Raw genomic sequence first — 27,807 nt, forward strand, 5'->3', positions numbered from 1 at the left:
ACTCCCGTGGAAGGCATACTTAAGAAGAAGTGAACACAAGGTACCTTCCTAAATCATGATGCCCATTCCCCCTTCCTGTTTACATGTTGTCTTATTATGTAATGCAGTAAATGTAATATAAAGAAATCTGGGACAGGTTTAAAAAGCAATGGGAGATTTAGAACCAATGTTACCAAGAGTGATTAGCCCTTAATCAACTTCCCAGTGGATTAATTGAGATTAAATATGTCTCAAATTTTAAGAGAGAGATTGGTAGAGAAATGTTAAAGGCAGAGAGATTGACCTTGGGGTGGTACAAGATGAGGTGATTAACTTTTTCTTTCATTCCTTATTTGCCTTGGGAAAGTCATGTCATCTTTACTTAACAAAGGACCATGATTTAAAATTTTGAAAAATGTACTTCCAACAATCTCAACAGGATTCGAACAAAAAGAAAAAAGGAAACATTCCACATATTAAATGTGACTTGCACTTCAGGCTACTCACTGTCACTCTGCACCAATAACTTGACAACTGCAAGATCACAACAGGTTGTAGATCAGTTTCAGAATGGCTGCTTCAGGATATTTAGCCTTGCCTTTAAAATATTTGGAAAAGAATTAAATTGCATAAAATATGAATTTTAATGACTTGAAATAAGTGACTTGCTATGAGGACTTCCATTTTATTGGATACAAGATTGTTTCTTCAAAGCAGCTGAACAGACTTTTACAATTATACAATGGGAGTCAAAGATTCAGGGCACAGGTCAGACACAGAAGAACTCCTTGCAGCCACAAGATGCCTTGCACATTACAGGATCAGCTCTTTCGGCATTGGTTCATCTTTGATACCAGCCAGGAGGTTATTAGCTGTCAGCACAGCCATGGCAGTGCGAGTGGTGATTGTGGCACTTGCAACATGTGGTAGAATAACTGGAACATAAAATAAACAATTTTTAGACATTACCCATAATTCACTTCAAGCAATTTAGAAATTGTGCAGAAACCAGAGAATATAACAAAGCAAAATCAAAACAACACAGAACATTAATGAACCCAATGTTTTCCAGTAACTTACCACAGTTTTTCAGTGACAATAGAGGATGGTCAGTGGGCAATGGCTCAGGAACTGTGACGTCCATCCCTGCTGCAGCGATCTGACCAGTGGTCAGAGCCTTATAAAGGTCATCCTGGTTTACCACTGCTCCCCTGTGGAAGACAAGATGACTTAAAAATTCAGTGGATCTGACATGTTTTCCAAAGCACTGAAGAAGTGATTTGAATTAGACCATTATTTTATTTTACAATTTGCAGGTTGAAACTCAGGCTAATGCAAAGACGATGTCAGACTTGTTCAAAGCTTTGTAATTGCTGGTTAGAGCTTGCTCAAAAACAACCCAGGGTCCAGCACTGAAGTTCTCACAAATATGCAATTTCTCTTGTACTTTCAAATACAGTTGGTTTTCTTTATGATTCTATTTATACTCACAGGGGATTATGTATTTCAATCACTTGATCCCGCTATTCATTCACACCCTTCAGCATCTTTGTCATTGTATATTCCCATTCCTTGCTTTTCCTTCCAAAATGCTTACCTCACATTTATCCACTTTAAATTCATGCTTGTCTCCCTGTTGGGCCAACCAGCCTATTTTATGTTGTTTTCACTGTTGGCCAGATCTATAATTTTGTGTTGATAGCAAATGTTCTGCCCTCATACAAATCATCTTGCTTATATAACTCTTGGGATATGCCACTTCTAAATATTTATCCTAGAAACACCCATCTGCCCTTACCAACCAATGCTGCTATATTTCTCCTTGCACAATGGATCTTAAAGGAGACCTGAGAGGCAAGTTTTTCACACGGAGGATGGTGGGTATATGGAATGAACTGCCAGAGGAACAACACAGATAATTCATTTAAATAACGTCTATTATATTCTCTTCTGTTTCCAATCAGCTATTTCTTTAAAAATTCACAACTTGGCTTTAACAAATGTATGCTGGTTCCCCTGTAACAGAACAAATGCATACAAGTTTTACCTGACATGGTTTCTAAGAGTTTTCCCATAATACATGTTAGACCAACTGATCTGGAGCAGTCTTTATCCAATAAAATTTTAAATATAAAATGCCTTTCAAACAAATCAAGTAAATCTGCTTTACACTCAACAAACACAGTAAACAACAACCAAAAACACTTGCACAACCAAAAACACTCGCACACTCTGTTTCTCATCTTGTGAAGAAATGCACAAAAATGTTCAAGTTCCACATTCATATACAATGCAAATAGATTACTTAGACCACTGAGTGAAATTGTCCAATACTTTTTAGTAGCAATTAATCACACCCAGGTTCCTGATCACATCAGGAAAATAATCTGGTATCACTTGGCTCAATCTCATAGAGTGAAAATGGAAAGAAATCCAAGATTGTATAATCCAATTATTTCAAAAGGATGATTGTTGTGGGAAGTTAAGAGAGAGAGAACAAGATTATTTACTAATATAGATTAGAGGAAATGTTATATTGCAAAACACTGATCGTAAGTGACCTGAAATATCCATTGTTGTCACGGAGCAGAAAAAAAATTGAGGAAATGCTATAGCTTCATCCTGAGATCCCACATGTTGATGATATGTAAACTCATACACAGAGTCTACCTGAAGCCAGAATCCACTTTATATACAGAATGCAAGAATAGCCTTGGGGATTATATTCACTCACAGAGGGAAGTACATCTTGATACCTTTATAATTTGTCAATAGAATTAAAGAACAGCTCTGGAGAAAGAACATTCTCTGGTAAGGAAGATCTGTATTCATGGCAATGCTAGTTCATAACTGGTGAAAAGCACCATAGTAGTAATACTTGGACTTTTGTTTAAAAGACGAGAATTAAGGTAAATTTTTAGCCAGTCTACTGAATTCATAGAGCTTTAAAAAATGCATCTGAAAACTCCTCAATAAGCCATTGCATCAGTGTTTCAGCTGAAAACACCTCAGTACACTCCTGCATTCACATCTCATATATTCATAGAGTTAAATAGCATGGAAACAGGCCATTCAGCCCAACTTGTCCATGCTGACCAAGGTGCCTTCCTGAGCTAGTTCCATTTGCTGGCATTTGGCCCATATCCCTCTAAACCTTTCCTATGCATGAACCTGTCTAAATGTCTTTTAAACATTGTAATTGTAGCCTCCTCTACCACTTCCTCTGGCAGCTTATTCCATATAGCCATACCCTCTGTGTGAAAAACTTGCCTCCCAGGTCTCCTTTAAATCTTTCCCCTCTCACATTAAACCTATGCTCTCAAGTTTTAAACTCTCCGACCCTGGGAAAATGACTGTGACCATCCATCTTATCTGCACCTCATGAATTCATAAACATCTGTTAAGTCATCCCTTAGCCTCCTTTGCCCCGGGGAATACAGTCCCAGCCGATCCATCTCTCCTCATAACTTAAGCCCTCCAGATCTGGCAACATCTTTGTGAATCTTTTCTGCACCCTCTCTATCTTAAACACATCCTTCCTATTGTATGGCGACCAGAACTGCACACAGTATTCCACGTGCGGTCTCAGTAATGTCCTATACAGTTGTAACATGATGTCCCAACTCTTGTACTCAACACCCCATCCTATGAAGGCAAGCATGCCAAATGCCTTCTTTACCACTTTGCCTACCTGTGTTGCCACTTTCAGGGAACTATGTACTTGTACCCCTAGGTTTCTCTGTTCTACATCACACCCCAGGGCCCTGTTATTTACTGTGTAAGTCCTGTCCTGGTTTAACTTACCAAAATGCATCGCTATCCACTTGTCTGAGTTAAATTCCATCTGCCATTCCTTTGCCCACTTTCCCAGTTGATCTAGATCCCGTTGTAACCTTAGACAACATTTTTTGCTGTCCACCACACCACCAACCTTGGTGTCATCCACAAACACGCCACCAAATTCTCATTCAAATTGTTAATATATATGACAAACAACAAGGGACCCAGCACTGATCCCTGAAGCACGCCACTGATCATAGGCCTCCAATCTGAAAATCAACCATTCACTATCATCCTCTGACTCTTTCTATCAACCAAATTTTGTACCCAACTGGCTAACTCACCCTGGATCCCATGTGATCTCACCTTCCCGACCTTGTCAAAAGCCTTGCTGAAGTCCATCTCACCTGAAAACACCTCAGTCAACTGCTGCGTTTGTGATTTACTTGAAAATAACTTAATAAATTGCTGCATTCACTTCTTACCTGCTTGTGTTGATAAATATTGATGTCTTTTTCATTTTTGAAAACAAATTTTTGTTGCACATGGCTTTTGTCTCAGGTGTCAAAGCACAGTGCACTGTCACGAAGTCTGATTCCTCTGCTAGTTTATCCAAAGGCACTGCGATGAAAGAGCCAACATTAGTATTTTTATTAGCTGAAAAGAATTAACCTAGAATTTTCAACACCTTCCTTTGCCTATTAGACTCTTCACCTTGTCTTTCAGTGTAGCCATGCAGCTGTCAGAATTACTTTGCATAGTAAGTGGGATATTGATTCAATAGCACAATGAATGGAAAAGAAGACATTTTCTGATTTTATTGTATTTTCTGTATATATTTTTTATGAATAAACTATATTTTTGAAATAAAGAAGTATCAGAATGACTTTGTCTGTTAGTTCCAATTTAAGTTATTTACCTTCCTGCCACTGTGCAAATGCAAAACTATGAAATACATTTTTTGCTCCTTTGCTATAATTTAGCTTGCCCACAATGAGCCAAGCACCTTATCAGTAATGGAGTCTTCCAATGCAATTTGTAACCAGCCAATACATCCACTGGAGTGTTGCCTGGGCTGACTAACCTTCAAAACTTTACACCAAACATCTGAAAAGATCATTTACCCAGCCAAAGTAGCTCATGCTGTCTTGTGAGAATTTAGTGGCTTAAATCTACAATGAAAAAATGGCTTACTATTCCACACCTTTGTAGAAAATTGCTCAAGCATGTTCAGTCCACAAAAAAACAGAATAAATCCAATCAGATCATATCACCGTCTTAACCTACTCCCAATCAATGAAGTGATATTGTAACCTCCAGCAAACAGAACATTCTCTGATAAGGAACTTCTTTATTTATGAGAGTACTAGACAGCCATTCACAGTTGGCCACAAACATCACTGTAAATGCTTTGTAATGATGACCAGTGTATTAGTAATGCCCATCTATCAATAATGCAGAAGCAAGAAAATTCTTTATACAACTGAATAACTGTATTTAATTCTAGCCACCAACAAACAAGGAAACACGAAGGCACTGAGGGGGGTGAAAACTCATGTAGGACATAAGTAGACATAACACTGGGGAGAGGGGGGAGGGGGAGAGATTGAAGGATTGTTCTGGCCAGTAAAATAAGTTGGATGTATGGAAGTGGTCAGAATACGGAGTAATATAGAGCACAGTTGTTATATTTATTTGCTAATCTGGCCTTTGGGCCTTGGAATGTGGCTTTTAAAAGAAGAATCCACATCACTGTAGTCCCTTCCAAATTACTGAGGCTAATCAGAAAGTGGCTTTGACTGAGTCATGGTTTCAGACTGGAGGTCAATGACTGGTCTTTTTTTTAATCTGCACAAAATATGGTGTCTTGCATTGGTGTACGCGTGTTATAAACAACACATTCATATGGTGCACACATTTCTTCATTCTCAAACAAAGCATCTTCTCACAGTGTTACTCAGAATGCAATAAATCCACAAAAGGGTGTTAGACTTAAATAAAGGAGACAGAAGGATTATAATCCTGGAATTGCGCATTTTCAATTATTAATGGGTTTGCTGGATATTGGTTTGCATTTGCTGCTGCCCATTTGCAGAGCACCTGATCTCAGCAATGTTCATTGAAGGGGCCACCATTATGATGACAATGTAATGGCATAGAGCAAAGGAAGGGGAAAGGATGCACACAAGGCCTGCAGTTCTAGTCTACTGCATTAAAAACTCAGTGTCGCTCTATCAGAAAGGTCCTCTGTATAGAGCAGCTGCTCAGTTTGGCTCATTAACTCAGTAAGGAGAAATTTGATAAAATTGGAAATTTAAAGTATACGAAATTGAAAAAACAAACATTTAGTTGTCACTTAACAATGTTACAAATAGCAAGATTTAAAAACTAATAACATTGTATAGGCACTGTGCCCTCTGTTGGTGAATGTGCCACAGTTCAGAAGAATTAAGAGGGAAATTTACTAAAAATATTAAGTATGGATGAAAATCTTAATTCAACTTAAATATAAATTTCTTGTGATGGTTCAATGGTATGCACTGGAAAATCCCAGGTTCAGTTCCTGGTCTGTGATGATTAGCAATTCCCATAAAGATGCTGTTTCACTTTTGATAAAGCCATATAGAAGAAAACCATATTGGCTGAGGGCAGGATTGGCAATGGCTAACCTTGGTTAAGCAGCCCATGGCTGAGACTCGCACAGGAATAGCTACTTGAGCAAAGTATTGGAGGGTGGCCTCTGTGCAATGAAACTTTTTCAAGGTATCAACTCAGCAGCATCAAGCAAAAAGGGCACGTGGGAGAGGTAGAAAACAAAAGGATTTGATGCAAAATAAAACATTTCTGTTTAAATATATAATTTATTTTAATTATTAGCTGTGAATTATGGTTCTAATAATGGATCATGAGACAAGGAACTTTAAATAATTTCAATTTGGAATTCAATAGAACCTTGGTTTGGAATGAGATCAAGGCTAATAGAAGTCCAAAAGTCGATGTTTGACTTAGAGTGATTAAAGATCTTTTGCTGCTTGAAACTATTGCAATTTTTAAATAAAAATAATTTTCAATTTGTGGGAACTTCTGATAATGCAAGTATTTAGTGCCCATTCCACATTGCTTTTGATGAGAAAGTGTGGGTTGTTTTCTTGAACTGCAGGTCAAGTGGGTTGCAAGGATTCGATGCAAGACTGGAGTCACAAAGGCCAGGAGGAGGCCAGTTTCCTTCCCTAAAGCATATTCAGTGAATCAGCTCGATTTTTACTACAAACCCAATTGATTACTGTAATCTGATTCACCCACATCCACCAACATTCTCTCATTATTATCATTATTACCCACTGTCACTTGTCCTCACCATATTCAGCCTGTATCTCGGCAGCAACCTCTGGCTTTGGCTCAAAATCCGAGTATAGAAATTTCTTCACACCAAATGACTTCAATCGCTGTGCGACGGCTAAACCTTTGAGACAGACAAAAAAAGCACAAATATTCACCCTTCTTTCCATTAAACCTCTCTCAAACATGGGCTGACCTTTTATGTTGTTGCTCGCAGAGCTGTCAAACTTTTCCACTACTGTGTAAAATTTTGTCCCCATTTTATAGTTAGACTGTTTATCTTTTACTTTAGATCTTTAAGGTTGTAATCATAAATCTATTTTCTCCCCTATCCTTACGCAAACCCAACACTGTCCATTTTCATTTCAGAAATCCATATACAGAAAAAGAAAGTTAACAACATCTCTTCATCCCAATCTTACAGTTGCAACCATCAATTCAGCTATTAAAACATAGAACAGTACAGCACAGGAACAGATCCTTTGGGCCACAATGTCTGCACCAAACTTGATGCCAAAGCACTGACATATTTTAGGGGCAGCATAAAGGAAGCATCTGCATTTGCAATAACCAGGTGGTATAGCGTAGCTGCCAGTTTACCAGAGGACAAGGTTGCATATTAGTTCCTTTACAGAGCAGCCAGCCCATGAAGGGGCAGCCGACAGCTGGCAGCTAATCAAATACTTGATGAATTTGAAAACCTGCTAGAAAGCCTGCACATAATGTCTAAGATCACTGAGAAGTCCAATTTTAATGTGGCCCAGTTTTTTTCATAATTTTTATTTTAAATTTATTATTAAAATTAAAATAACCACCATCAACATACCTGTGGAATTCATGATGATACAATATATACTGTCCAATATCAATCCTTCCAAGGGCAGTATAAACTCCTTCCAAATATCTCATTACCTTACATGTTCAACTGGTGCGATTATGGCTCTGGAGACCATTCTCCAAAGGACCTTTCAGGGTATCCTAGCAGTCCTCAATTTATTCTCTAATGGATCAGCAGGCCTGTTGGGACTTGGGACAGTGGCAGTGATTCCATGAATCACAAACCTGCTGTTCTTTCACAATACCAGCGTCGTTGCTCCCACCCTGCCACTCCCCCAGTCCCCCTACTGTTGCCTGTCAGCAGCCCACCTAGACTTCTGTAATACACATTAAATGGTGTCTCAAGACAAATTCCCTGGGCCCACAGGTTACTTTCCAACAGTACTTGCAGGTTCCACAATTAATGGTCATCCGGACTGCAAAACAGCTATGGGAGCAGCGGAAAACATGAAGACACACAAGGCAAGCTCCAAGGGAATACAGAAGAGTGATTAAAATATGTTTATAAACATTGTGAAATGATCGAAATTATGAGATTGGATCAGAATGTGAATTTGCTGATGATATTTAATACGTTGTCAGTGAGAGGATGATATGGTGGTTGATGACAGAAGAGGGGTAAGGAATGTAGAACTGTTGGTAAATGGGGTGGTGTAGTTGAGGTTACTGGTATAACTCATCAATCTTATGATAAAACGCCCATGTGGAAAGGGGCTGTATATATCATGGTCTCTCCTAGTTTTCCTCTGCTTTCTGATCAAGGCACTGGAAGGATTGCTTGACCAGGCCAATGATGTACTCTTTAATGTTTCGAACAGCAGCATAATTTTCATTATAAGCTTGCTCTGTTCTTGGAAATGGGAAACCTTGTTCCTCAGTAGCCAGTCTTGCTCTGCTGGGTCAAATGCAGGCAGTATGGGGAGTTGCTGCATATTTTCATAAGGAAAAGACTATTCACCCGCATGATGCACTACACGGATGGTCTCAGACCATCTGCACATGTAAATCGGTTCATGAAAATGGTAGAGTTTAAGAAGTATATGCCAGGCAACGAGCCTGGAGCCAATGACACCCTCAATCATGGTGAAGCCTACAACCCTTACACATTTGTTCTCACTCTGCCTGCCTGCCTCTGAAAAGAGAAAATGAAATGAAATTATCTCTTTGTAGAGGGCCCCAGTGACACCTCTCCACTGCAGACTGTAAGGTGTTGCTATATTCCCAGCAGCAGCCAGGAAGCAGCAGTGTCACTTTGGCTGCTCAGTGTCGTCTATGTCCCGTTTTGAGAATTACAGTTGTGGCTACGGCAGTTGGTGGATTTCAGTTATGATCTCCTTTGGGATGAAGATATCTCATATATGTGGTCACTGAAACTGAGGCAAAAGCATGGCTCCTTCAGCATTCTTATAGCTTTCGCTCAAAAACATCTTTCATTGTTACTGTCCTCTCTCCCTCTCCTCTTCCTGCAGCTTGCTTTGTCCTCTGTGGGTTTGCTTCATTCTCCAGGCCATCCTCGACTTCTCAAGGAGACCTTAAAAGGTCATTACTGTCTGGAAGCAATTTGTTTCAGTACAACCTTTTAAGTGAACAGAAGTGTATTTCAGCACCAACTAGATCACTCCTTATGGATGGCTCAAGCTTTTGCCAAGTATAGGAGAGTTCCAAGACATGGAAAATTGCATCATCAGTAGGAAGAAAAGAAATCAGCAACTAACCAGTAAATAGTTCATAATCCCTGAAAATGGAGCTTCTGCTGTGGGAGTAAGGGCCCTTTGTGTTCAGCTAGGCAAGGTTAAGACAACCTAGATCATAGAGTTCAAACCTGTAGGGGTGGCAGCATATTATAACTGCACATTGATCTATGCACACTCTGCTTGTTCTGTATGCTGCAGATGATCATTAATTCTTATCAGAACGGAATGCATTTTGGACTAGATTTGTGAGTGTGACCTTACAGCCAGGCACAACTCACACCAGTTTAGCCACTGCACCAACAAAAATTATTAGTAAAATCAAGTAATTAAAGCAACTCGATCTGAAAATCTGTCAGCATCATATTGGCACAGAGCACAAAAGAGTGCTGACTCAGCACAATGTTGTAGCCTCTGAAGTGACAATCAACTTGTATATTGATTTGAATGTGGAGAAATCAAAGTGAAGTGTGGACAAGAAGAGATTTAAGTTTGAGAGATTTATGTTTGGGCCTGAATATTCATCTACGCCTGCAGAGGAGAGTAAATCAATTGCTAGACATTGCTTGGAAGTTCAGTAGTACCCAAAGTGTGAGGTGCCAGGCATTACTGAACTGGTCTTGCACCTTTTATGCCTTGTGACAGTGAAAAGCACACAAAAGAAATCAGATAAGGTGGGGTCTGTGATCCAGGGGAAAAAAAGTCAGAGATAGGTCAGTACGGTGGGAAGGAGAGGCAATGAAAAAGCAGATCAACCTAAGTTACAGCACCAGGCTGGGACCTACTCGGGGAGGTGCCCGTTAAACTGAGCTGCTGGAGAGCAACTGGTGCTATTGAAACAGTTGTGCTGGAAGCACCATATAACAGGCACAGTTGAGAATAACATGTGGTAAGTTCTCTAAGCATTGATATAAATATATGCTACACACAGAATGATAACAAATGTATACATCCAAAGTGAAAATGGCTGACCTGCAGAAGCATGATTCATAACAGGAAGAGCATGGTCAAATTTCCTGACTGCTGTCACTCACCCAGAAAACAATCGTGATCGTACTCCATTCCGGGACACATTGATTTTCATATGTGTGGTGCTGGGACAGGGAATGCTACGTGACTGAGTTTCTAGACCACACACTTTCCAAAGGCTTTTTTAAACAAAATGCTCCCTTTTCCACCTTAAAGGCTATGTAAAAATCACTAACATTAGTACCATCAGCTTTGTTAATTTTTTTGTACATATAAAATTAACAATATATATATCTATTGTGTGTTGAATTTCTAGTGGGTCTGGTTTTCAGTTTGAGCAACAAACAATCTGCTGATCTGCTGGAGGAACTCAACGGGTCAAGCAGCATCTGTGGAGAATCTTCCCACAGATGCCGCTCAATCTGCTGAGTTCCTCCAGCACATTGTTTGTTGCTCCAGATTCCAGCATCTGCAGTCCCTTATGTTTTCATTTTGAGGGTTGTTCTTCAAAGTGTACTTGTATTTTTTCTCTGTGCCATACACTATGCTTGCCCAGAGAATGAGACCTATATCCACCTGCTCATGTCCAATCAAAAGCTCAAGGTGACTCACCTTCCCTTCTTTCCCTGTCGAAGAGGATCTCTGGGAGGACAGATTAAAGTTGGTTCAAATGGCCTTTCAATCCACAATTATTTTGAGACCTTAATCAATGACTCACCTATTCTTCCCAGCCCCACAATCCCCACAGTGCTGTCAGACAGTCCAAAGCCACAAAGCCACAAGGGTTTCCATGTGCCCCAGCCGCCACTGGAAGTAGAAAGGTTTCGGGTTACAGGATGACCACAACTTAAACTAAAGCAACTTGAATCCATTATTAAAATTGGATATTTTAAAACAAAGATGAAAGAACAATTCTAATGCATAAACCTGCTGAGCTCTTAAAAATTATTTCCAGAAGTTGATTGCAGACATTGTTTGACTCAACCAAGTGGCTTGTGGACAGTTTATGCTCAGGCCTTAGACCTCATTTACACCATTTGGACAAAATGCCAAATAATCAAACATCCATGATAGTGCAGCAGTTAGTGCTGCTGTCTCATAGTTCCAGGGACCTGAGCTTGTTCCTGACCTCGAATGCTGCCTATGTGGAGTTTGCACATTCTCCATGTAATTGTATGGGTTTCCACTGGGGCCTCCAGTTTTCTCCCACATCCCAAAAACATTCTGACAGGTTAATTATCAACTGTAAAATTTACCCCTTAGTATAGATAAGTACCAAGTAGAATCAAAGATGACTTGATGAGCATGTGAGAGGGAATAAGTTGCAGAGCTATGGGGAAATAAGGAGAGGAGGAATGGGAGTTGATGGGGCAAATTACCTCCTTCAGAGTCATAATAATTAGGCAAGTACCTAGCTCATTGACAGCAGCTTCAGAATGGGTTCTGGGTGCTTCTGTAGCAACAGCAAAGGAGGCCCAATTATGAAAACTACAGAGCTAAATGGGAGCAATTGCTTCTTCTCTTGGCCCCACAGCAATGTATTCTAATCCAGGCAGAACTGCCCTGATCTGGGTTGTGATAGCTAATTTAAAAAACAAGTGTTAATTAAGCAAAAATGGGCACAGCAACATTGAGTTTCAATCCCACAGTTTTCTTTTGCATGCACACCCATGCATCAATGGTTCATATCTAAATCTTGATATTTCCTAGCCAGAATTAATAAAGAATTATCCTTCAGATGAACAGTAACTTGAGGTGAAATACATGGAGATAGATTTTAACTGATTTCTTTGGTGGGAAGCTGCACTATGAGGGGCTGAGCCTTGTCACAGGCTATGAGGTACGAAACAGCACCATGTTGTAGCTTGCCAGCACAATATCATGTACTAGGCAGACTGATCTCTTGTGTTGGATAGTGGGTAGAGTGAGGGTGTTGCTGTTTATGTAGGGCCTGGTTCTGCTATGTTATTTTTGTGAAGCTCAGAGGATCACTCCAGACCTTCCCAACTTCCCAAATTGTTTAAAACACCTCTGCTGATTACGGCCATGTAAAATTAAATATGAGATCAACAATGGGCCACCCACCACCTTGCAGCCAAATTTGTTCATTAGTGAGGGCATGGGATCTTCAACAGCTTAGCAGAAGGTTCCTATCAAAATAAATGTGGCCAGTGTTCTAATGTAAGTTCAACCTTTGTCAACCTGTAATTTGGCAGCCTGACTTAGGATTCACACTGAGGCTTCATTATTCAACATCCACTGAATTTAAAAGGGTACACTCAGTGTGCCAGCTCTCTGTGGCAAGGATGAAGGAGATGTGTTTGCAGAGCAAGGAAATTAAAAGCAAACACTATAGCCTTGAGATTCACTATTGCTACTGAAAGGGTGTATTCACAATGTGCTACTGAGTCTAGCTCTGAGGAGTTGGGAGAAATCTGGGGAGGAGAATTGGGATGGTTCTTTTGAGTCGGGTTACAGGGAAGATTGTGTTGAGATGGGATGGTGAAGGGAACAGATATTGTAGCACCTATCGTGGGCCTCAGTCAATGGAGAAGCAGGGGTCCGGAGAATGAAATCACAGCAGGAGAAAAGAATGGTGAGGTTTGTAAGGGAAGGGGGCTAAAGACAAAAGAAGTCTGGGTCTGGGTTGCTTGGGGTGGAGTGGGGGTTAGGGAGAGGATAAAAGAGAGAGATTTGATCAGTGCAATGTGAAGAAGCGGGCTGTAGTAGACTTGCCCCAATGGAGTCCCACTCCAGAAATGCATTAAGATGGTCCAGTTCTACTGTGATGGTGGTTCCCAGGAGAATGCTCTAATTTTCTCTGCAATGCTCTTCAAGTGGTAAGATTTGATCTAGAAATGGGCACAATCACATTCTATTGAGGGGAAAAATATTTTTGGAAGCATGAAACAAAAAAAAGTATTACATGTCCAAATTTCTCATCTTCCTGTTTTCTCTGCCCAGACTGGCAGTAATCTCTATGTGAGACACAGAGAGTTGTGGACACAGCCCAGTGCATCACGGACACCAGCCTCCCCTCCTTGGACTCTGTCTTTACCTCTCGTTGTCTTGGTGTAGCAGCCAGCATAATCAAAGACCCCACCCACCCGAGACATTCTCTCTTCTCTCCTCTTCCATCGGGTAGAAGATACAGGAGCCTGAGGGCACATACCACCAGATTTAAGGACAGCTTCTACGCTACTGTGATAAGACTATTGAACGGTTCCCTTATGCAATGAGATGGAATATGACCTCATGATTTACCTTGTTGTGACCTTGCACCTTATTGCACTGCACTTTCTCTGTAGCTGTGACACTTTACTCTGTACTGTTATTGTTTTTTACCTGTACTACATCAATGCACTCTGTACTAACTCAATGTAACTGCACTGTGTAATGAATTGACCTGTACGATCGGTTTGTAAGACAAGCTTTTCACTGTACCTCAGTACAAGTGACAATAATAAACCAATACCAATACTGTACCTATGTCCTGTTGTCCCTGAACTGAGGTTGTGGGGAATCAACCACATTGCTGGGTCTGGGATTGTACGGAGATCATACTGAGTAAGAACTACAATTTTTTAACATGGACACTAATGAACTAGGTTTTTATGACAATCTCAGTAGTTTCATGATTATCATTCATAACAAATTCATTTCGGGTTTAATTACTTTAATTTAAAATCCTCAGCTGCCATGTTAGGATGGTCCAGGCCTCTGGATACTAGTCTCAAAACTTAGTATTTTAATCATTAGTTACTAACATTTACTGAAAGAACTGTGCAGTTCCAAAACCAATGGTATTATCAGGCTGCCCCTTTGTCAGACCCTGTCTTCTGGCAGTAAACCAAATAGGAGTAAAAAACATATGAAAAAGAGGAGAACCGAAAAATGAGAAATAAAATGAGGCACACATAATTCAGAAGCATTTATCTTAGAGAGATCTAGGAGAAAGTTATAAGCCGTGTACTATGAACACAGACACTTTGCAATTATGAAAGATTCTGGACCATCTGAACACCGGCTGCTCTTCCAATTGATACACTTCAACCATTCTCATAATTTGAGAGGAGGCTTCACAAGCTGACTTCAAATTTTGGAAAAACTTCACTCAGGATTGAATTTTTAATATTTCTGCAAGGCATCTATTTGAAGTTGTTCAAAAACGAAATTGTATGTAAGTCTTTACAAGAAAATTAGGAGAGAAGGGAACAGCGGTAGGTACATTTTATATACATTCTGGGGATGTGGACATGACTCCCAAAGCAGGGTTTTATTCCTCATTCACAGTTGCCCATAAAATGAGTTGGTGAACAGTCTTCTTAAACCATTCCAATCAGTGTAATGTAATGAGAGTGCTCCCATTATACTGTTGTTGGGCAGGGAGTTCCACGACTTTGACCTGGCAACAATGAAAGAATAGTGATATATGTCCAAATTAGATTTTACTTTCAAATCTGTATTCATCATTCAGAGGTGAAAACTCAGCCTGTGCCCAAGTCCTAAATAAATGTAAATCCCTTTGCTGAAGGCAATACTTCAATGCACTCAAGTCTTCACGTATTCCAAAAATCACAAAGTTTAATATTCAGAGTGTTTATCTCTCTAAAAACTAAATACAGGTGACCCCCACGTTACAGCCATTCGGGTAACAGAAATTTGCTCTTACAGAATTCACAGATCACTACCCAAAAATTTGAGATACTGAATAAAATTCGCTCACACAGAATTTATGTGAACAAATAAGTAAATAAATAAACACAATTATTTTCAACTTGCAATTCCTGGCACATGCGCAGATAACACTACATTATGGAAAATTGCAATATGGACCATTTTCTAGGAATGCAAAGCCCTGTAACGTGGGGATCGCCTGTACACTGAAAGACAGGACAAAGTAAATCTGAATTTGATAGATGTTGTCTTAGATACAGCTGACATGTAACAGACATGGCTGAATATAATCACATTTACTTTCGATAAAAATGAAACATTTTAGGAAATATCCATTCTTTAAAAAAAAGCAAGCTTACTTTTTGACTTCAGCTACTGCTTCCATCAGTCGACGAGATGTAGCCAGGAGCAAGGCTACAGTGAGTTCAGCAGTGGCATTGGTCAGGACATCAGGAGTGTAGCCCACTCGAATTCCCCTTCAAACAGAGTATGGAAGTCAGTTTTCTTCGTTACAACAGTCTCAGTGGTCAAAATTAAAACAAGTATGTTTTAAATATCATTGTAAAAGTAAAGGCAGGGGTAGTCTTCATGCCTGTAAAGTCAAGACGGCCAGCAATCAGCACTGCAGCACATCCTTTGTTTTTATCCTTAGTCTGCTTTGGCATTCCCAACTGTGAGAAACATCTAACCTGCACTACATCTTTGACTAGATTTTACCTGAAAGAAAGCTGAATTGCAGACAGAAAAATTCAGACTTTGACCCACAGTGAACTCATAAAAATATCTGGACTTTGGTGCTAAAGAGAAAAAGGAGATATATATACACACACACAGGGATGATTTGGGGGGAGGGGAGTGCTGCTTGAACGAACCATGGAGAAAGAGACCAGGTGGAGATTTTCCTGGTTTAGTCATAAATGAGAAACTGATTTATGGGAAAAAAGACTTCATACTGTTGAAGGCACAGAGTGCATCATTATTAAAATTGTGCTTTATATGTGCTTTAGTTTGTACAAATTGACTTGAATGTGTGGTGTTGGTATTAATATCATCTGGAACAACCAGGAATAAAGTCTGAGATTTGGCATGGGAAAGAAAGTTCAGGGGAACCCAAAAGGCCCATACTTTTTGCAGAAATCTGATAAGATGCAGCTTCGGAATTGAAGAGGTTGCATGGTGAACAGTGATAATATAAAAACACAATTAGAAGTAGCACCAAAGTAAGTTGTTAAAATGCAGTTTGTATGTTGCTAACAAAAAATTTTAAATCTCTCAATTTACTTAAAAATGTCAAAAATGAAACAAAGTTGTATAGGGAGTTCCAATTATTTTTCCATTTAATAATTATCAGTTTTGTTTGAACACAGAGAAATAACTGATCCTGACAGTCAGAATGAGTAAATTTGCCGTATAACTGAATAGCCCAGGCTGCATGCAGGTCAGTTTGTTCTTGACTGCCTTGCCCACACATTGCAATGGGAAGTAAGAAATGCATCTGAACTTCCACTCTGCTGCTGGACTTATTGAGTCCAGGGGCAGAGCACAAACATACTGAGCTGAAGTATTGGATGAAGTTTGCAGATATTTGATTTTATTCTTTCATTTACTTAATGCTATCAATTACTTTCTAGCTGTCAAAGGCCATTAGATCAGTCTAAGGTCAGCCGCAAGATCTACCACCTGAGGCCTAGTCACAATGGATTTCTTCACTCAGGACAGCCACAGCAGCAAGGCCTCATTTGGACCTAGGGGACTGGAGAAAATGCAGTTAAACGTAAAGCACGGGGAGTGAGCATTAGCTGAGTTGAGCATGATGCATCCCATAACCTGGTTTCATGCTGATCACTAAATCCGTGGTGATAATTGCTGAATGTTTGATGATGTTCACTGAGCACTCATAGTTTGATGACACACTCATGCTAATTTCTCTCCCATACATGCCGGATCCCTCAGTTTCTCAGTACCAAACATCAGAGTTCTCCAATAAAGCAAGGACATTCAGTAAAGAGAAAAAACAGACAGGAAAAAAAAATCACCATGGTTTGTAACTCCTTAGTTTTTAAAAAGGCTTATGATGGAGAAAATCATCTGGAAGATCATTTTCCAGAGCAACACGACAGAAAATAAGCGATATACCAACTGGATAATTTATTGAAATCAATATTTTACATTGATTGCAACAGACCCAGTGGTCAAGTTTCTTTATAAAATTAAAATGCATATCTTTTATGTATTAACTTAACATTGAAAGAAGTGTTCATCTTCATGGCTGGAAATTCAAGATGTTCATTTTGAATTTTTAATCTCATTATTTGCTTTATCAATAAGGAAGCAGCTTGTTCGCCTCTTCCAATTCCAGGCAACCAGTATTAAACACCTCCAGGTACATCACATGTTAGATACAGAGTAAAGACCTCAATGTGCTGTCCCACCAGATGCTCCCAGGACAGATGCAGCACAGATTAGATATAGACCACTGTCTCAAAACTTCCATGTACAGCCTAGTTAGATGCAGAGGAAAACTAACAACATACTTGGAACAGAAGTATATCACTTGCTCCACAAATCTAACATTTTTTTCTTTTTCCCATACCAGCCATTTTGAACTTTGTCAGTGTACCAAATCAGGGCAGTTTGTGCCCGTGTCCTCCTGGATTCTTACAGGGGACAGACAGAACGGTTTTCTTCTTATTGGTTTGTGGTGAATTTGAACTATGGTTCCAGAGGTGAAAGTCTGGCATCTAATCCTCTGTGTCACCTCGTTCAAGATTATATTTGTTAAGAATGAAGGTATCAGATACCATACTTACAATTAAGTAAATTGTCTAGAGACAAAAACATTGCACAACTTTCACTTCTTAGTTATTAAACTCTGCAACGTTTATCCTGTCACTAATTTAAATAACATCGTACCACAGAGACTCTCAACTGCAAAATCTGTAATATTGATATTAAAATATTTTACCTTTTTTTGATTTCTTCCAGAGAGAGATGATCAAACCCCACAGACATGGTGCTGATAACTTTCAGGTTAGGTCCTTTATCAAGAACAATGTTAAAATATAACATTAACTTAGCATTTCTGTAGAATATTGACTTTAACCTCAGAATTAAAGAGTTTTCATCTTCTATTGTATAGAATTTTACTAAAAACAATGTGAGTTGTTATTACATTTCAAGCTTCGAACTGAAGGACAGACTGAGCAGTGGTCCATAAAAATAACTTCCATCTCAGAGTTGGAAAGCAATGGGATTCACATATTGAACTGATATCCAGTAGGGTATTTGCATCTAACAGCAACAGTGTGGCCCATCTCGTCACCTCTAGCCATTTTCCAGGTTAATTAGTGGGATGGAAGTGATTGTCCAATGAGGAGAGATTAAGCAGATGGAAAGAGAGGTGATCATAATGATATAAAATTCTCATGGGCATTGAGAGAGTAGATTCAGGGTTGAAGTATCTCTTGGCTGGGTGTGTCCAGAACCAGGGATCAGTTGCAAAGTAAAGGATCAGCTAAGGAATTTCTTCACCCAGAGGCTAGTAAGTTTTTGGAATTGTCTGTGGCGTCTCTATGTGAGGTACCTGGCTATATTCAAGACAGATTGAATTTTTATAATGTTTATGTTACAAAGGGATGTGCAGTTATTACATGAGTGACAGCAAGGTAATGGATCAGACATAACCTTACTGAATGACACAGCAGGTACAAAGGGCCAGATGGCCTATTCTTGCTTTTATTTCTTATTTTCTTACATTCTTCTGATGGTAAGTTGGGGATCAGGGTAATACCTGTTAGATATTTAATTCAGGTGCAATCTGTTGGATGTAAAAGGACTGGAGAAAATAGTTGCCTCATGCATCATTAAACACTGAGAAGAGCTAAAGGAAAGCAAGGTCACATTCAGTGACATCCCATTTTGATGACAACAGATTACTAGAACTACACTGTGTTTACTCGAATCAATAACTTTCCCCAATTGGTGAAGCCTGTGTAACTGAAGAATACAGACTATATAGTTCTGGCGCCCATCTGCAGTAGCTAATCTCAGTCTGGCAATATAGGAGTCCTCAGTGGGAAATGCGGACAAAGTCAACTGCTAAGCTCCATCCAGTGAGATGTACTGAAAGTTGCAGGTGGTGTAGTCATTGGGGAAGGATGAGATCTGGCTCAAAATACTGCAGATGCAGGAAATCTAAAATAAAATAGAAATTGCTGGAAATATTCATCATGTTAGATAGCATCTGTGGAGAGAAAAACAGTTAATATTTCAAGCAATGATCATTCATCAGAATTAGCAATATCTGTTTTATTTTAAGATCTAACTGCTGAATTGTCTGCTAATGTTGAAGTCACTGGAGAGAGACAAATGTAAATGTGGGAATCTTTGTTTTGGGGAGGGCATAAGAGGGAAAGCGTGACACTAACTGAATCCTCCTGGTGGACAGGCAATGTAAAATGACTACAAATTTTATATTTTAAAATAATTCTTCATTATTAAGAACAGCTAACAGTAAAACAAAAAACCTCACAATTTTGCATACTTCAAAAGCTATCATAAGTTATCATAATATCATACTATCAAAAAGCCATCATACTATCAAAAGCAGAATTTAGCTTAATTTACTCAAGACAAAGCAATATTCCTAATTAAAGTAACTTGATGGTTAAAGTACTGAACAAACAATCTCTAGCAAGCTGGATTTAATAAATTGGTAATCTGTGTATGGGAACCAGGGTTATTGAGCTGGATGATGCTGGAAACCATCAGATTGTTGTAAAAACTTAATTGGTTCACTAAGTGAATATGCACTTCTCACATCCGATCCAATCTGTTGTACCATGCGATTAACTTAATTGGCAATAAACACTGATAATAGTCTAGTAATTATGCTATTGGACTAGTAATCCAGAGAAAACCAGTTCAATTCCTACCATGATAAGATCACAAAATCTTAAAATCTTACAGATGAGGTTATTCAAGCCATTATGTCTACGTCATCTCTTTGAAAGAAGTATCCAATTAGCTTGATACGGCCATTCTTTCCCCATAGGCTCAAGTATTGAATTCAAAATTTTGTTTTTAAAGTAGAAAAACCTGACAAATAAAAACATATGTGACCATGAAACTGAGAGAGTATAGTCAAAATCTAACTGGTTCATTATTGTCTCCTGGGACAATAAAATCTTCCATTCCTAACAGGTCTGGCCAATACATGAAACCATTCCCACATCAACATGATTGATTCTTAACTGGCATTTGAAATACTGGGTAATTCCTTGATTTAAAACACAATACCTAAGAGCAAATAGGGATGGAAACCATTGATCACACTCTATTGTTACCCACATCCTAAAATTAAAAAAAAATCAGTTCAGGAGCACATTTATGCATCATGGGACCAGTGGTTTATGCTGACAATGAAAAATACACTAGAATCATAGAAAATAAAAAATTCTACTTAATTTATTTTGTCAGCACAAACCTTGACATCTTGTGAAGTTTCATTGAAAAATGAGGATAATGAACAAAAAAGGACTTGCTGAATTGATCTAATAAATTGGTAAATTGGTTTATTATTGTCACAGGTACCGAGGTACAGTGAAAAACTTTGTTTCTCATGCCATTCATACAAACCATTTCATTACAACAGTGCATTGAAGTAGTACAAGGGAAAACAATAACAGAATGCAGAATAAAGTGCTACAGAGAAAGTGGAGTGCAGGCAGACAAAAAGGTACAAAACCATAATGCGGTAAAGAGTACAGCTCAAGTTTTCAAATTTTCAAATTTTAAACAACTGTGAAGCACCTTAATCATACCTGCAACATCTAACAGTTCTTTGTCTATTTTCTCAGTCAATAAACAATACAGTCCATGTGCTCCAGCAACTCCTTTGAGCAACTCTGAACGAGGAACAGGGTCATCAGAATCCCACTGCTTAATATCACAGCTGAAACAAAAGAAAACAAAGATGGATTTGGACCAATTTAGCTATATCACTTCTGCTTGAATGTCAGAAGATCATGGGTTCAAGCCTTTCAATTCTATCAAATCTTCTTAGCATTCTATCCTTAAGGAAAGCAACCGTAACTTCCCCAAGGAACCAAACCAGGTTTTCCATTATCTCCACATATCTCCCGTTTTTCATCCCTGGTACTAGTAAGTTTCCCCTGCACACTAACCAAGGTCTTGAGATATTTCCTAAAAGGTGATACCCAAAATTGGGGAAATTACTCCAAGGCCTAGATTTAGCATTAACTTCCTTTCCTTTATATGCCAGACTACTGTTTATAAAGCCAAGGTTCCTGTATGTCTTTTTAAACAGTTTTCTTGACTTAGATTTCCACATTCAAAAATTATTTATGTAAAACCCTTATGCATTTATACTCGGACCAATCTTAAAATTGAGCCATTTGGTTTAAATTGTCTCTCCTACATTGAAAATGCATCACGTTACACATAACTACATTTAATATCATCTACCGTGTGTCTGTCCATTTTATCAGTCCATATCTATTTAGTCCTCATTTATCCATGTTTATTAGTTCTGACCAAAGATACCTGACCTGGAACACTAATTCTGTTTCTCTTTGCATAAATGCTGCATGATCTGCTGATTATTTCCAGCATTTTCCATTTTTATTTCAGTTTTCCAGTATCTGCATTTTGATTTTCTTTAGCTGTTGTATTATTATTCCCCTTACTCTTATCTAAGTTTTGCATCATTTGAATATTTTGAAATAATGTTCAGTAAATCCAAGTTCAGCATTAATATTTAGCAAAAGAGCACTAATAATAATATTGATCCCCATGGAACACAACTTTTGTATCCAGGCAGCATTTGTTCCTTTAAACCCAATGGGGCATATGGATGCTATCTTGGGGTATTTTGTTATAATCCATTTTAAGTCTACAGGTACTACGTCAGCTGTTTTACTCTCAAACAACTCAGTTAAATTAGTAAAACATGACTTGTCTTTAACAAATCCATGCTGACGTTCATTAACCCATATTTTTCCAAGTAGCAATTAATTTTGTCCTATATATTACTGTTTATAGAAGTATAAAAGTATTGCTTCTAAAATGTTTCCCTATTACAACCATCAGGTTGATCAGCATATAGTTGACAAATTTATTCCTCGCCTCTTTTTTTGAACAGGGGTTTAACATTTGCAGTCCTCCAAGCCATTTCCACCATCCACAGAACTGAAGAAGGACTGAAAAGTTATGGCCAGAAAGTCCACAATTTCCATCTTTACTTCATTCAACAATTAGGATCGGATAACCTTTCTACTTTGAGCACTGCAATCTTTTAATTGCAATCTTACGCAATTTTCTCACCAACTTTCAAATTTACTGTAGCATTAACATTAGTGAGGATAAGCGCAGAGTAGTCATTTAATATTTAAACCATGCCCTCTGCCTCCACAAGAACATGTCCTTATAGTCCCTGATCAGGGCAACTCTTCCTTTGACAATTCGTTTTGAGAACAAAAAATAGCAGCAGGACTAGGTCATTCATCCCCTCAAGCCTTCTCCACCATTCAACAACATTATGGCTGATCCTCTACCTCTGAGGCAATTTTCCTGCCCTGTCTCCTTATCCCTTGATTCCTTTAACATCCAGAACCCTAACAATGTGTTTTGAATGACTGAACATTGACTTTTTCTATTTTTCCTACTTAAGTTGATAACCTCATATTTTTTCACATGGTATTCCATCAATCATGTTGTTGCCCACTCACTTATCTTGTCTACATCCTTTGAAACTTCTTTGCATCTTCATTACTAATCCCCATTCCCATTTAGTTTCCTTGTCATCAGCAAACATAAAAATATTACATTTGGTCCCCTCAGTCAGAGCTTCTAAAGGTATGTAAAAAGATCAGCAAAGGCAAATGTGGGTCCTTACAGACAAAATTCAGAGAAATTATAATGGTAAATAAGGAAATAGCAGAGCAGTTAAACGAACACTTTGTATCTGTCTTCACGGAAAAAGACTCAAAAACTTCCAGAAACACCATAAAACCAAGGGCCCATTGAGAATGAGGAACTGAAGGAAATTAGTCTTAGTAAAAAAATTACTGGAGAAGTTGTTGAGTCCGAAGGTTGACAAATCCCAAGGCCTAATGATCAATGTCCCAGAGTTTTGAAAGAGGTGGATAGAGAGTTAATGGATGCATTGGCAATTCAAAATTCTAGATTCTGGAATGATTCCTATAGAAAGTAGCAAACGTGCACACATTATGTAAGAAGAGAGGGGGTAGAAGGAATTACCAACCTGTTAACCTAACATCAGTAGTTGGGAAATGATAAAATCTATAATAATAGAAGTAATAACAAAATATCTAGAAAAGAAAAAAAAGACAAATGTTGGAGATAAACCTATTTTTATTTCAGATTTCCAGTAGTTGTGATTTTTAGCTTTTCAGTTTCAAAAAATAATAAGATTGAGCAGGGTTGAGATGGATTTATGAAAGGAAAATCATGGTTGATTGAGTTCATTGAGGATATCACTAGTAGAATACAAAAGGAGAACCAGTGAATATGGTATATTTTCAGGTTTTCCCACATAAGAGATTGGTAAACAAAGTTAAAGCACACAACTTGGGATGATATACAAGCATTCATTGAGAATTATGTTAACAGACAGAAAGCAAAGAGTAGGAATACATGTACCTTTCCAGGTTGCCATGATCGGTGAATTACCACAGAGATCTGTGTTTGGGTCCCAGGCATACAGAATCTATAATGATTTGGCTGAGGAGAACAAATGTCATATTTGCAAGTTTGCTGTCGATACATAACTAGGTGTGGTAGTGAGATCAGAGAAGGATGTAAAGAGGGGATAGAGGCAAGCTAATAAAGTGGCTGAGGATATGGAAAATGGAATATAATGTGGAAAAATGTGAGGTTATCCAGAAAAGGAGAGTACTTTTTAAATGCTGAGAGATTGGGAAATGAATATGTTCAAAGTGGCTTGGGTATCTTTGTACAAAAGTCACTGACAGCCAATATGTAACTGCAGCAAACAATTAGGAAGGCAACTGGGATATTGGCCTTTATCACAAGGTGATTTGAGCACAGAAATAAACATGTCTTACTGCAATTATATATGGTCTTGGCAAGACCACACCTAGAGTTATTCTATACTGTTTTGGTCGCATTACCTAAAAAAGATACAATGAAAATTCACCAGACTGCTTCCTTGGAATGTTGGTTTGATCTGTGATGAGAGATAGCGCAGACTCGGCCTGTAGACTCTGGAGTTCAGAAGAATGAAACATTTTCTCTTTTAAACTTACGAAGTTCTTATAGGGCTCAGCAGCCTGAATACAGAGTGAATTCTTCACTCAGAGTGTGGTGAACCTTTGGAATTCTCTACCACAGAGGGCGATGGAGGCTTTGTCATTGAGTTCATTCAAAATGGAGATTATTAGAGGCTTCAGGAGAATCTAAAAAAGTTAAGTGAGTGAACAATATGGAAGAACGTGCAATTGTCCACCTCAGTAGACAAAAGGAAACGTGAATGTTTTTTAAATGGTAAGAGATTCAGAAATGTTGATGTTCAAAGGGACATGAGACAATGAAAGCTAATGTGCAGGCAATTAGGAAGGCACATTGTATGTTGGCCTTTATTGCTATAGGATTTGAGTACAAGAGTAAATTTCACTAAAATTATTTAGGCCTTGGTGAAACCAGACCTGGAGTATTGTGTACAATTTTGATCTCCTTACCTATTGGAGGAGTGTTTGGATATTAAAGGAATCAAGGGATATGGGGAAAGTGCAGAAAGATGGGAGGTGAAATGGAAGACCAGCTATGATTTGGATGAATGATGGAGCAGGTTCATGGGACTAAGTGGCCTATTTCTGCTCCTATTTTTTATATTCTTATGCAGATTTTGAATAGTTGGGATTGAAGTGGTGTCTGAGCAGTCAGTCTGAGAAGGATCTGTTCATTCCTACTCTTGTCTACTCTTGTTTTCTACTTGCTAACCAACTCTAAATCCACACTAGTACAGTATATTACCACCAATTCCATGTGCTCTAGCATTATTCACCAACCTCCTCTGGGAGACCCTATCAAAAGCCTTATGAAAATCCAAATACTCCACCTCTGCTGGTTCCCCCTCACGTACTCTACCAGATACATAGAACAGAGAACATTACAGCACACTACGGCCCCTTCAGTCCATGATGTTGTGCCGACATTTTATCCTGCTCTAATATCTATCGAACCCTTCCCTTCCACATACCCCTCCATTTTTCCATCATTCATGTGGCTATCCTCAAAGAATTCCAACAAATTAGTCAAATATGATTTCCTTTCTTAAATTCATCTTGATTCTCATCATTCATATTAATATTTTCTGTGTTTTAATATCATATCCATTCTTCTAGATTCCAGCATCTTCCCTCCTGCCAATGTCAAGCTAACCAGTTGGTAGTTCCATGTTTTCTCTGTCCTTCCTTTCTTAAATAGTGATGTCACATGTTTTCAATTTCCAATTTGCAGGAACCATTCTGGAATCTATGGAATTTTGGAAGATGATACCCAGAGCAACCGCTATCCACATAGCCACCTCTGCAGCTCAGGTCCTTGGGATTTAACAGCCTTTAGTCTCATTGACTTTCCTGGTGATACTTCCTTATTACTACTTTTTTTTATTTCCACATCTGCACTGCGCCCTGGTTCTCCAATATTTCTGGGAAGATTTTGATTTCCTTCATGAAGACAGACCTTGTTAGTCTTTTCCCTTACACTTACCTAGAGAAGATTTTACAGTTTGTTTTTATGTTCCTTGTTGGCTTACTCTTATGTTCTGTTTTCTATTTCTTTAACAATTTCTTTGTCGATCTTTACTGAATTATAAAATGCTCCCAATCCTCAAGCATGCTGCTCTTTCTAGTAACTTTGTTAGCCCTTTCCTTAGATTTAACATTATCTTCAATTTTTCCTGTAATCCATGGTTTGACCTCTTCCTATTGTGTTTTTTGTGCCTTCAAGGAATGTATATTTGTTGGAAATCACTTATCATTTCTTTAATTCTAGACATTGCCTGTCCACAGTCATACCCTTTAAGGTAGTTTCCTCAACTTTCTTAGCCAACCTTGCACTGATATCTTCATAGTTTCCTTTTTATCATTTATAAGTTTATATCAAAACATTGGACTCCCTTTTATGTTAGCAGCAAACCTACTCTCCTTGGTTCATACATCTTTTATTTTTCATTTCCTGCTTTACTTTTTGTATTTAGTTTGGTTCTATAATGAATCATAAACTTCCCTAAAATGTAGCGGCTGCTATTGCGATGCGAGAATAAAGACACGAGTCTGCAAGCTGTGGAACAAGACTGATTTATTTACCTGCTTTGCACGGGCCTTTTAAGCCGTGTGGTTCCGGCCTTCCGAAAACGGAAATGACGTACGTGCTATGTCATTGAAATCTTTTCGCGCACGTGGGTTCTCCCCCGTCACTCGGGGAAGACAAAGGCCCAGTGCCATCTTGGGCCCCACCACTCTGAGGACGTGCGCCCCGACCGCCGAGCCGGTTTGCCTGCGCGGACGATGAGTCGCCACACAACCACGCCCCCCCCCGAACTGGCAGAACCGGCGATACGGTCCCCAAAGTTCGCTGGCTGTGCTAGCCGTTGCTTAGGTGGAAACGTTCTACCAACCCATTTGACTGAGGGTGGTAGGCCGTGGTGGTGTGCAGCTGCGTTCCTAGCATGTTTGCTAATGCAGACCATAGGCTGGAGGTAAACTGGGCGCCTCTGTCTGAAGTGATGTGGGCCGGAACACCAAAGCGCGAGACCCAAGTTGTGAGCAGCGCCCGGGCGCAGGAATTGGTCGTGATGTCTGAGAGAGGGGTTGCCTCTGGCCACCTCGTGAACCAGTCCACGATGGTAAGGAGGTACTGCACTCCTCTTGAAACTGGCAGGGGACCAACAAGGTCGACATGAATGTGGTCGAACCTTCTACGGGTAGGCTCGAACTGCTGCGGCGGGACCTTGGTGTGTCGTTGGATTTTAGATGTCTGGCAGTGCGGACAAGTCTTGGCACACTCACTGACCTGTTTGCGCAGGCCGTGCCAGACGAACTTGCTGGCGACTGGTCGGACAGTTGATCTGATGGATGGGTGCGCCAACCCGTGTACCAAGTCGAAAACGCGTTTCCGCCAGGCTGCGGGAACTATAGGGCGGGGTTGACCTGTTGCGATGTCGCACAGGAGGGTCCACTGACCTGGGCTAACTACAAAATCTTGGAGCTGCAGGCCTGAGACTGCAGTTCTGTAGCTGGGCAGCTCGTCGTCGGCTTGCTGTGCGTCAGTCAGGGCCGTGTAGTCTACACCCAGGGACAGGCTGTGGATGGTCGGTCTGGAGAACGCGTCAGCAACGACATTGTCCTTTCCGGAGACATGTTGGATATCCGTTGAGAACTCGGAAATGTAGGACAAATGTCGCTGCTGGCGGGCTGCCCATGGATCGGAGATCTTAGAGAAGGCAAAAGACAATGGCTTGTTGTCAGTG

General features: G+C 39.4%; 1 protein-coding gene across 1 annotated transcript in view; it reads right to left on the reverse strand.

The window, feature by feature from the left end:
• Nucleotides 1-648: 648 nt before the first annotated feature.
• LOC127572208 (glyoxylate reductase/hydroxypyruvate reductase-like) overlaps nt 649-27,807 on the reverse strand; it is a 37,539-nt gene continuing 10,380 nt past the window's right edge. The window contains exons 2-9 of the mRNA XM_052019142.1: nt 21,095-21,225; nt 18,238-18,310; nt 15,632-15,748; nt 11,314-11,402; nt 7,118-7,222; nt 4,245-4,380; nt 1,060-1,190; nt 649-914 (exon numbers count right to left, since the gene is read on the reverse strand). Of these exons, the coding sequence (XP_051875102.1) occupies nt 793-914; nt 1,060-1,190; nt 4,245-4,380; nt 7,118-7,222; nt 11,314-11,402; nt 15,632-15,748; nt 18,238-18,310; nt 21,095-21,225 (904 nt within the window). The 3' untranslated portion in view covers nt 649-792. The remainder of the gene's footprint in view (nt 915-1,059; nt 1,191-4,244; nt 4,381-7,117; nt 7,223-11,313; nt 11,403-15,631; nt 15,749-18,237; nt 18,311-21,094; nt 21,226-27,807) is intronic.

The sequence above is a fragment of the Pristis pectinata genome, chromosome 7 (assembly GCF_009764475.1).
Source record: "Pristis pectinata isolate sPriPec2 chromosome 7, sPriPec2.1.pri, whole genome shotgun sequence".
NCBI lineage: Eukaryota > Metazoa > Chordata > Chondrichthyes > Rhinopristiformes > Pristidae > Pristis > Pristis pectinata.